General features: G+C 34.7%; 1 protein-coding gene across 10 annotated transcripts in view; it reads right to left on the bottom strand.

Annotated features, from left to right (window-relative positions):
- Nucleotides 1-12,405, bottom strand: part of DNAH12 (dynein axonemal heavy chain 12) — a 210,872-nt gene that overhangs the window by 28,497 nt on the left and 169,970 nt on the right. For all 10 annotated transcript variants that reach the window (XM_042979211.1, XM_007084416.3, XM_042979213.1 and 7 more), the window contains 2 exons: nucleotides 2,495-2,653; nucleotides 2,227-2,371 (listed from right to left, as the gene is read on the bottom strand). In XM_042979211.1, coding sequence (XP_042835145.1) covers nucleotides 2,227-2,371; nucleotides 2,495-2,653 — 304 coding nt within the window. The remainder of the gene's footprint in view (nucleotides 1-2,226; nucleotides 2,372-2,494; nucleotides 2,654-12,405) is intronic.

The following is a 12,405-nucleotide window of genomic DNA, read 5'->3' on the forward strand; positions in this document are numbered from 1 at the left end:
AAAATCAGAACTAGCCTGTTTAATTCACCAATAGAAAGATTTTTGTGTCCATTAGCCATCTGTATGTCTTCTTTGGAAGAAGGTCTTTTCATCTCTTCTGCCCATTTTTTACCTGGATTATTTGTTTTCTGGGTGTTGAGTTTTGTAAAACAGTATGGAGGTTCCTCAAAAAGTTAAAAACAGGACTACCTACCATCCAGCAATTGCACTACTCAGTAAAGGATACAAAAGTAGTAATTCAAAGAGATACATGCACCCCACCTCCATGTTTAACAGCAGCACTATCAACAATAGCCAAATTTTGGAAAGAGCCCAAATGTCCATTGACTGATGGATGGATAAAGAAGTTTGGGTATACACATACATACACACACACACACACACACACACACACACACACACACACTGGAATATTACTCAACCATTAAAATGAATGAAATCTTGCCATTTGCAATGACGTGGATGGAGCTAGAGAGTATTATGCTAAGCAAAATAAGTCAGACAGAGAAAGACAAAACCCATATGGTTTCACTCATATGTAGGATTTAAGAAACAAAACAGATGAAAATAGTTGGGGAAAGAGAGGCAAACCATAAAATAGACTCTTAACTATAGAGAATGGAGAGTTGCTGGAGGGGTGGTGAACAGGGGAGTGGGCTACATGGGTAATGAATATTAAAGAGGGCACTTCTTGTGATGAGCACTGACTATTGTATGTAAGTGATGAATCACTAAATCCTATACCTGAAAACTAATATTATACTGTATGTTAACTAACTGGAATTTAAGTAAAAACTTGTTAGAAGAAAAAAAGATTTTTGTGCATGTTTAAACTAATAAAATTATGACATGTGTAAGATTTTCTAACATCTTTTACTTCCAGCCAATATGGTCCTTTCTGCTAACAGGGACCAGATTTACCCTCCCACATAAACAACAAAAATGGGCAAAATTAAAAAAAAAAAAACAAAACAAAACCAAACCATTTTCAGACACTGAGCAATTCAGACAACAGGTGGTAGAGGACTTTGATCTCTGCCAAAGAAGAAACATACAAGGTGAGTTTGCTTAGGCTTTCTTCTGGGAGGTACATTTCAGCCTGTAGAACAGGAAAAGCCATTAAAAAGCAGAGCAACACAGTGTTGCAGAGTTGGGAAGACAGGAAACTCTTAAACTCTGGTTTAAGGAGGGAGGCTACTGGAAGTTACAGAGTTCAGAGTAGAAGGGAACTACCCTGAATCTGCCTAACAGTACCCTTGCATCTCTGCTGAATGCTGTGGTGTGGAAGCATAGGCCAAGCAAAGAGTGGCTGGGAAGCTATGAACTGGGGATCTACAGAGCTACCAGAGTTCATGCAAGGCCGGGAATCATTCAGGTTCCCAACCGCCATAGTGGAGAGCTCTTGGTGATCACTGGGATATTCAGTAAAGTCCCCAGAAGGGTCACAATTTAGTAGTGGAGCTAAATTGTCTGTTGATCTAAACTATCTGTCGAGAAAAGGCTATTCTACACTTGTGCTAACAATTTTTTTTTTAATTCTTTAATGTTTATTCATTTTTGAGAGACATAGAATCTGAAACAGGCTCCAGGCTCTGAGCTGTCAGCACAGAGCCCGATGTGGGGCTAGAACTCAGGACCAGCGATATCATGACCTAGGCCAAAGTCAGACACCCAACCGACTGAGCCACCCAGGCGCCCCAAAATAAATGAACTTTATAAACAAACAAACAAACAAACAAATAAATAAATAGAAATAATTAACAGAGCAGTCACCTATAGTATAATACCAAGCAGTCTAATGCATATCTAATTGGAAACATAAGATTGGGGTGGCAAAAAACATTTGGAGAAATAATGGCCAAAATTTTTCCCAAGTTGAGAAAAACTATAAACCCATATATCCAAGGAGCTCAATGAACCCCTCTGAGCATCTAGAATGAGGGCTAAAGAACCAAATAACAATTACTTTAAACCTAGAACAACTTCTGTTTTTAAAATTTGAGCATAGTTGACATACAATGTTACCTTTGTTTCAGGTGTGAAACTTAGATTTGATAAGTTTATACATTATGCTAAGTTCACCACAAGTGTAGCTACCATCTGTCCCATTACACCGCTTTTACAAAGTCATTGACTATATTCCCTTATGTTGTGCCTTTTATTCCCCAGACTTATTCTTAAATGGCAAATTAGCTGGGTTTGAAATAGAACACATTTGTCTTTTACCTTATCAGGTCTTAGGCACCGAAGAATTATTATCTTCTGTAGTTCATTCAGTCTTTCATCCATTGGTGCCGGAAATTTAGCATTATGTGGCTCTTTACTGTCATAGATTTCTCGCCATTCAGTTATATGTTTGCAAAAATGTTCCCTAATGGAAAAAAAGCTAATTATTATTTCACTGGCAGATAATTTAAAAAGATATTGTTAAACAAGGAGATTATAAATTTACCCATCCTTACTCAATTCTAAATCATCAAGTTTAAACAAATACCTGAGTTCTTTGAAGGCAGGAAATTCACTTGCCCGACAAATTTCCTCCCAGCTTTTATCTGATAGCCAAGTTGGGTCAGGATTTTTCTCAGTACTCTTAAGACTTACTCCTCCAGTTAAAAGAAACATCAGTTCCTGGTACTCAATCTCTTTCTTTGCCCTGTATTCCCAAAATAAAGACTGCTGTAAATTGCTGATTTTAAAATGGAATGAAATCAATTTCTGCTTCTATAGCCTCAATGAAATAATCAGAACTGATTTACCCTACTGCCATAAACAACTAGAAAACTGGAAAAAGTGAATGAAACGACTGTTTCTGGAAGTTATACAATAGCCAGTGCAACACTGCGGTCCCTGAAAAAAGGGAGAAAAATATGATTGTCCAAATCCATCGCTATGATTGCCCCAGCTGTTTGCCTGGAGGCACTTTCCAGACTATAAAACAGAGAGGTGATCAAAATCAGAACCTGATAGTATTGTTGAGTTGAATGAACAGAGACCAGAGTTAAGGAAGGCTCAGGTGGTAGAATTTGTGGGCTGAGTCCCAGAGAGGAGGGAGATACATGGAAAAGGGCTTCAGAAATCTGCATGGGTATCCTCTTGATTCAATTGCTAAACACTAAGTCATATGTGAATAGGGTAAAACTCTAGGAGACCAGGCAGAGAATATCTGGGAAGCTGTAACCTGAATAGCTCCTGAGCTTACACAGAACTTGGAGAAGTGAATTCTTACCAACTAGAGATAAATCTTTGTTAAACACAAGAGGAATTCAGAGGCAACATCAGAGGGATCACGCCTTAGTAGCAAAGCTAACCTAGTTTTAGAATTAAGTCTATTCTAGAGCTACTGTAAGAAAGCTTAAAAACAAGCCTTGGAAACATCAAACTAATGCAGTAATTTAACTACTTGCAAAAGTAAAGTCTAATGCTTTTTAAAGGAATTAAAAGCCCTTAGTATTTATCAATGTAAAATTCACAACATCCATAACCAGGAGAAAAGATCAGTCAATAGATACATAGAATGATAGAGATAATACAACAAGAAGACAAGAATGTTACAAGAGCTATTACAAATATGCTGAAGGAGTTAAAGCAAAACAAACGTAATGAAGAGAGAAACAGGCCATAGAAAAAATAACCAAATGCAACTTCTAGAGATAAAAAGTACAAAATCTAAAAGAAAAATTCAGGGGCACCTGGGTGGTCTGTTGGTTCAATGTCCAACTCCTGATTTCAGTTCAGGTCATGATCTCTTGGTTTATGAGATAGATAGAGCCCCACGTGCTTGGGATCCTCTCTTTCCCTCTCCCTCTGCCCCTCCGCTGCACACTCACTCTCTCTCTCAAAATAAATAAATAAAAATAAAAGAAAAATTCACTGATTTCTTTCCAGATGTAGAGAAACTGAAAGGATTCATTTCCAGTAGACATAAAGCATTAGAAATGTTAGAGAAGTTTCAAGTAGATGGAAATTTAGATCAACACAAAAGAATAAAGACTGCCAGAAATAGTAGCTATGTAGGTAAACATAAAATACCTTTTTCTTATTATTTAAGTCTCTTTAAAAGATTATTGACTACTTAGAGCAAAATAACAACATGCTATGGGATTTATAATATGTACAAGTGAAATATATGACAATAATAAAACAAAGGCTAGGAGGAGAGAGTTGGAAGTAAACAGTTGTAAGTTCTTATACTATATGTATATATATGTATATGTATGTGTGTGTATATGTATGTGTGTAAATATATGTGTATATATAAAGTTTACCTGAAGAAAGACTGTGATGTGTTAAAAGGTATACTATAATCCCAAAGATATCACTACAATAATAAAACAAAAAATTATAGTTAGTAAGTTAACAAAGGAGATAAAATGGAATCATAATAAGTACTTAATTCAAAGAAAAAAGAAAATGAGGAAATGAAACAAATGAGGAAATGAACAGATGTGCAAAACAGAAACCAAGTTGTAAGATGGTAGATTTAAACATAACTCTATTATGTCATTGAATATAAATGGTCTAAACAATTTCATTAAAGGTAGTGATTATCAGATTGGACAAAACAAATAAGACCTAACTACATGCTGTCAATAGAAATACAGCTTAAATATAAAGACACAAGTAGGTTAAAAGGAAAAGTATGGAAAAATATATACCATGCTAACACTATTCAAAAGAAAGCTGGGGACAATAATAATATCATACAAAACAGATTTCGAACAAAGGATAACCCAGGGATTAAAAAAAAAAGTCAAGTCAATTCATTAAGAGGTCATAACAGTCCTAGACACTTACACATCTCATAACAGAGCATCAATACACAAAGAAATATTGATACAACTGTCAGAAGCAATCTCCATAGCTAAGAGATTCCAATCCTCTCTCAAAAATTGATTGAACAGGCAGACAGAAAATCAATAAGGATATAGTATATAGACTAGCTTGACCTACTTGCCATTTATAGAATATTCCATTCAAGAGCAGCAAAATACACATTCTTTTCAATGGCATATGGAATACTTGCAGAGATAGACCACATTCTAGGCCTTAAAATGTCTCATTCATAAAATTTCTAGAAAAGGAATAATTGTGGAGACAGAAAGCAGATCAGTGGTTACCTGGGGCTGGGAGTAGGAATAGTAATTGACTAAATAGGGAAAAGGAAACTTTGAGGTAATAGAATTGTTCTAAAACTGGAATTTGGTGATGGCTGCATAATTGTATAAAAATACTAAAAATCATCTAACTGTATTATGATGGGAAAATTGCATAGTATGTCAATTATACGTAATAGGGCTGAAAAAAAGAGATGTTCTCCAGATAAATGAAAACTAAAGTTTATCACCACTAAACTGGCCTTACAAGAAATATTAAAGGGACTTCTCTGAGCTGAAAAGAAATGGCACTAATTAATAACAACAACAAAAAGTGAAAGTAAAAATCTCACGGAAAAGGTAAATAAATAGTAAAGGTAGTGAATTCAATCACTTTTAAAGCAAGTATGAAGGTTAAAACACAAAAGTAGTAAAATTAAAACTACAATAGTTAGTTAAGGGATGCATAAATGTGACATCAAAAATATAAAATGGGGGTACGTCTGGGTAACTCAATTGGTTGAGCTTCTGACTCTTGATTTCAGCTCAGGTCATTATCTCATGGTTCATGGGAGCAAGCCCCACGTTGAACTCCATGCTGACAGTGCAGAGCCGCTTGGGATTCTCTCTCTCTCTCTCTCTCTCTCTGCCCCTCCTTACCCCCTTCAAAATAAATAAATAAATTTAAAACAGACTATTATAATAATTTTCTTTCTTTCTTTCTTTTTATTATTAGAGAGAGAGAGAGAGAGAGAGAGAGCGCAAGCATGTGGCGAGGGGCAGAGGGAAAGAGAGAGAGAGAATCCCAAGTAGGTTCCATGCCCACTGTGGAGCCCTATGTGGGGCTTGATCTCACAGTAGTGAGATCATGAACTGAGCTGAAATCAAGTTGGATGCTTAACTGACTGAGCCACCCAGGAGTCCCCAAAACAGACTATTATAAACACAGGATGCTATATTTGAACCTCACAGTAACCACAAAGAAAAAATTTCCTGGTAAATACCACACACACACACACATACACACAAAAAAAAAAAAAAAAAAAAAAAAAAAAAAAAAAAAAAAAAAAAAAAAGGGAATCTAAACATAACACTAAAGAAAGCCATCATACCACAAGGGAAGAAAGAAAAGAAAAAAAGGAACAGAGAAAATCTAGGAAAACAGGCAGAAAACAATTGCAAAATAGCAATAAGTACATACTTACCATTAATTACTTTAAATGCAAAGAAACTCTCTAATCAAAAGACATAAAATGGTTGAGTGGATTAAAAAAAAAAAGACCCACCTCTAGGCTGCCTACAAGAGATTCAATTTAGAAGTAAGGATACACATAGACTGAAAGTGAAGGGATAGGAAAAGATAGTTCATGCAAATAGAAATGAAAAGAAAGCTAGTGTAGCTATACTCATACAAGACAAAATAGACTTTAAAACAAAGACCAAGATGGGAATTACATAAGTATAAAAGACCAATATGGGAATTATATAATGATAAAGGGGTGAATTCAACAAAAAGATACAGCACTTATGAAAATATCAAGAGTACCAAAATATATAAAGCAAAAATTAATAGATCTAAAGGGAGAAACTGACAGCATGACAGTAATAGTAGGGCACCTTAACACCCTCACTTACATCAAGAATAGATCAACCAGGCATAAAATCAATATGGAAACATTGGCTTTAATGACACATTAGACCAAATGCATTTAGTAGACATACAGGAAACCCCATCCAAAAGCAGAATATACATTCTTCTCAAATGCACATGGAACATTCACCAGGACAGATCATAGGTTAAATTCAAGAAGATAGAGATTATATTAAGCATTTTCTCTGACCATCACGGTATAAAACTAGAAGTTGATTACAAAAAAAACCCCTGGAAAAACAACAAAAATGTGGAGATAAACAACATGCTACTAAACAACTAATGATTCATCAAAGAAATCAAAGAAATAAAAAAAAATACATAGAGACAAATGAAAACAGAAATATGACATACCAAAATCAATGGGGTGCAGCAAAAGTGGTTCTAAGAAGGAAGATCACAGCAATATAAGCCTACCTCAAGAAATAAGAAAAACCTCAAACAATCTAACTTTACACCTGAAGGAGTTAGCAAAAAGAGAATAAATGAAGGCCAAAGTTAGTAGAAGAAAGAAAATGACAAAGATCAAAGTGGGAATAAATCAAATTGAGACTAAAACATAAATAAATAAATTAAAAAGATCAGTGAAACTAAGAGGTGGTTCTTTGAAAAGATAAATAAAATTGACAAACCTTTAGCTAGACTAACCAAGAAAAGAAGAAAGAGGGCTCAAATAAGCATAATCATAAATGAAAGAGAAGTTACAACTAAAGTTATAATTGTACTACAAATAATTATATGCAAATGAACTGGACAACCTAGAAGAAATGGAAAAATTCCCCAAAATATATAGCCTTCCAAGATTGAATCATGAAGAAATAGAAAATCTGTATAGACTGATTACTAGCAAGGAGATTGAAACAATAACAAAATCAACTCCCAACAGGGGCACCTGGGTGGCTCAGTTGGTTGAGTGTCCAACTCTTGATCTCTGCTCTGGTCATGACCTCATGGTTTGTGAGATCTAGTCCCCCATCGGGCTCTGTGCTGACAGCATGGAGCTTGCTTGGGATTCTGTGTCTCTCCTTCTCTCTCTGTCCCTCTCCTATTTGCTCACTCTTGTTCTCTCTCTCTCAAAGTAAATAAATAAACATTAAGGGGTGCCTGGGTGGCTCAGTTGGTTAAGTGTCTGACTTCAGCTCAGGTCATGATCTTGTGGTTTGTTGGTTTGAGCCCTGCGTCGGGATCTGTGCTGACAGCTGAGAGCCTGGAGCCTGCTTCAGATTCTGTGTCTCCCTCTTTCTCTGCCCCTCCCCCCACCATGCTCTGTCTCTGTCTCTCAAAAATGAATAAATGTTTCAAAAATTACTTTAAATAAATAAACATTTAAAAGACTCCCAAAAAACAAAAGTCCAGGACCAGACAGCTTCATTGGTAAATTTTACCAAACATTCGAAGAAGACTTAATACCTATCCCTTCTCAAACTCCTCCTTCAAAACACTGAAGAGAAGAAAACACTTCCAAACTTATTTTATGAGGGCAGCATTACCCTGATACCAAAACCAGACAAGTACACCACAAAAAAAGAAAATTATAGGCCAATATCCTTAATGAACATGGATGCAAAAATACTCAACAAAATATAGCAAACCAAATTCAACAATACATTAAAAGAATCATACACCATGATCAAGTGGGATTTATTCCAGAGATCCAAGGATGATTAAACATCCACAAATCGATCAAGATGATATGCCACGTTAACAAAATTAAGGATAAAAATCACATGATCATCTCAATAGATGCAGAAAAAGCATTTAACAAAATTTAACATCCATTTATGATAAAAACTCAACAAAACGGGTACAGAGGGAACACACCTCAACACAATAAAGGTCATATATGATAAACTCACAGCTAACATACTCAAATGGTGAAAAGCCAAAAGCTTTTCCTCTAAGATCATGAACAAGACAAAGATGTCCACTCTTCACACATTTATTCAACATAATACTGGAAGTTCTAGCCATAGAAATTAGGTAAGAAAAAGAAATAAAAGGCATCCAAAATAGAAAGGAAGAAGCAAAATTGTCACTATTTGCAGATACTTTATATAGAAAATTCTAAAGACTTTGTTGGAACTGAGAAAGACCATTAGACCTAATAAATACAGTAGAATTTCAGGATACAGTGTCAATCTACAGAAATCAGTAGCATGTCAATACACTAATGAAGAACTATCAGAAAGAGAACTGAAGAAAACAATCCCATTTACAATTGCATCAAAAGAATAAAATATCTAGGAAGAAATTTCATCAAGGAGGTGAAAGATCTGTAGACTGAAAACTGTAAGACACTGATGCAGGAAACTGAAGACCCAAATAAATGGAAAGATATTCTGTGCTCATGGATTGGAGGAATCAATATTGTTAACATGTCCATACTACCCAAGGCAATCAACAGACTGAATGCAATCCCTTTCAAAATGCCAATGACATTTTTCACAGAACTGTAAGTACTAATTCAAAAATTTTTATGGAATCACAAAAGATCCTGAATAGCCGGGATCTTGAGAAAGAACAACAAAGCTGAAGGTATTATGCTCCTTGACTTCAAACTACATTACAAAGCTTTAGTAATCAAAATAGTATGGTACTGGCATAAAGACAGACACACAGATCAATACAACAGAATTGAGAGCCCAGAAATACATATACAGAGCCCAGAAATACACACATACACACACACACACACACACACACACACACACACACACACACACAATTTATGACAAAGGGGGAAGAATGCACAATGGATAAAGGACAGTCTCTTCAATAAATGGTGCTGGGAAAACTGGACAGCCACATCAAAAAAAAAAAAAAAAAAGAAACTAGATCACTGTCTTACACTATACACAAAAATTAACTCAAAATGGATTAAAGACTTGTATGTAATACCTGAAACCTGAAACCATAGAACTCCTGGAAGAAAACATAGGTGGTAAGCTTCTTGAATCAGTCTTAGCTATATTTTTGTGGATAAGACTCCGAAGCATAAGGGAAACAAAAGCAAAAATAAATGGGACTGTATCAAACAACACAGTTTATACACAGTGAAAGAAACCATCATCAAAATGTAAAAACAACCTACTGAATGGAGAAGATATTTGCAAATCACATATCTGACAAGGAGTTCATATCCAAAATATATGAAAATTGCATACAACTTAACCACAAAAAACAAACAACTTGATTTCAAAATAGACCTAGGATCTGAATGGACATTTTTCCAAAGAAGAAATACAGATGGCCAACAGGCACGTGAAAAGATATTCAACATCACTGATTATTAGGGGAATGTAAATCAAAACCACAGTAAGGTATTACCTCACACTAGTTAGATTCATTATGATAAAAAAAAAAAAGACAAGAAATAAGTGCTAAGAGAATGTGGGGAAAAGGGAATTCTTATACCCTGTTGGTGGAATATAAATTGGTCTGAGCATTATGGAAAATAGTATAGAGATTCCTCGAAACATTAAGAATAGAATTACAATACAATCCAGCTATTTCACTTGTAGTATTTAATCCAAAGATTATGAAAACTCTCATTTGAAATGATATATGCACCCCAATGTTCACAGCAATATTATCCACAATAGCCAAGATATGAAAAAACCTAAATGTCAGTTGATGCATAAATGGATGAAGAAGATGTGGTCTATATATACAATAGAATACTACTCAGACATAAAAAAATAATAAAATATTGTCATTTGTGACATGGTTGGACCTGGAGGGTATTATGTTAAGTGAAATAAGTCAGAAAGAGAGAGACAAAAACAGTTACAATTTCACTCCTGTGTGGAATCTAAAAATAAACAAAACAAAAACAAACTCATAGACACAAACCACAACAGATTGGTGGTTACCAGAAGGGAAGGGGGATTGTCAGTGGTGAAATGGATGAAGGGGGTCAAATATATGCTGATGGATGGTAACTAGATTTTTGGAAGTGATCACTTTGTAATGAATGCGGATGCTGAATTATAATATTGTACATCTAAAAATTATATAATGTTATATACCAATCTTACCTCCAAATATCAGAAACAAAAACAAAGAACAATGGCAATGAATAAAAAAACAGTAACACATATGATAGATATTAATCCATCTATGTCAATAATCCACTTTAAATGTCAATGGTTTCAGTACATCAGTTAAAAGACATAGACTATCAGAGTACAATTAAAAAAATAAGACCTAACTCAGGGTGCCTGGGTGGCTCACTCAGTTAAGTATCAGAGTTAGGCTCAGGTCATGATCTCAGTTTGTGAGTTTGAGCCCCGTGTCAGGCTCTGTGCTGACAGCTCAATCCTAGAGCCTGCTTTGGATTCTGTCTCCCTCTCTCTGTCCCTCCTCCACTCTCACTCTGTCTCTCCCTCTCTCTCTCTCTCAAAAATAGACATTAAAAATTTTTTTTAATATTAAAAAAATAAGACCTAACTATATGTGGTCTACAAAAAAAACCCATTTTAACTATGAAAACAGAGAGTCAAAGAAAAGGGATGGAGAAAGATATAGCGTGCTAATGTTAATCAAAATAAAGCTGGAGTAGCTATATTAATTTCAGAAAAAGAAGACTTCAGAGCAAGGAAAATTATCAGGGATAAAGAGGGTCATTACATAATGATAAAGGGGTCAATTCTCCAAAAGACCCAATGTTGTTAATGTGTATGTGCCTAACAAAAGAATGTCCAAATATATGAGATAAAACCTGATAGACAAAGAAAAATAGATCAATCTATTACTAAAATAGTAGTGGACAGATCCAGCAGCAGAAAATAGTAAAGACAGAGTTGAAATAACAGTACCATTATTCAACTAAATGCAATTGACATCTATACAATACTTTATCAAACAACATCAAAATACACATTCTTCTCAGCCTCATATGGAACATTCACCAAGACAGAACACATTCTGGGTCATAAAACACACTTTAACAAATTTAAAAGAAGAGAAATCACACAAAGTATTCTCTCTGACTACAATAGAATTAAACCAGAAATCAGTAACAGAGAGATAGCTAGGAAACCCCCAAATACTTGGCAATTAAACACACTTCTAAGTAATGTATGGCTCAAAGAAGTTTCAAGAGAAATAAAAAAAAAATTGAATGAAATAAAAATGAAAACACAACTTATTCAGATTTGTGGAATGCAGCAAAAGTAATGCTCAGAGGGAAATTTAGAACACTGAATTCATTTATTAGAAAAGAAGATAAATTTAAAATCAATCATTTGGGTTTCCACCTTAAGACACCAGAAAAAGAAGATCAAATTAAATCCAAAGTAAGCAGAAGTGAAGAAATAATGAAAATCAGAGAAGAAATTTATGAAATTAAAACAAGTCAATAGGAAAAAAATCAATAAAACTAAAATCTGGTTCTTTGAAAAGATCAATAAAATTGATTAACCTCTAGCCAGGATAACTAAGGAAAAAAGTGAGAAGACACAAATTACACATATCAGAAATGAAAGAAGGGCCATCATTACTAATTCCATTGACATAAAAAGATAATAAAGGAATATTATGAACTGTATCTCCTCAAATTTGATAACCTACCCGAAATGGATCAATTCTTTGGAAAATACAATCTGCCAAAATTCACAGAAAGAGAAACAGATAATCTGAATAGACCTTGTGTTAGTGTAC

The sequence above is a fragment of the Panthera tigris genome, chromosome A2 (genome assembly GCF_018350195.1).
Source record: "Panthera tigris isolate Pti1 chromosome A2, P.tigris_Pti1_mat1.1, whole genome shotgun sequence".
Classification (NCBI taxonomy): Eukaryota; Metazoa; Chordata; class Mammalia; order Carnivora; family Felidae; genus Panthera; species Panthera tigris.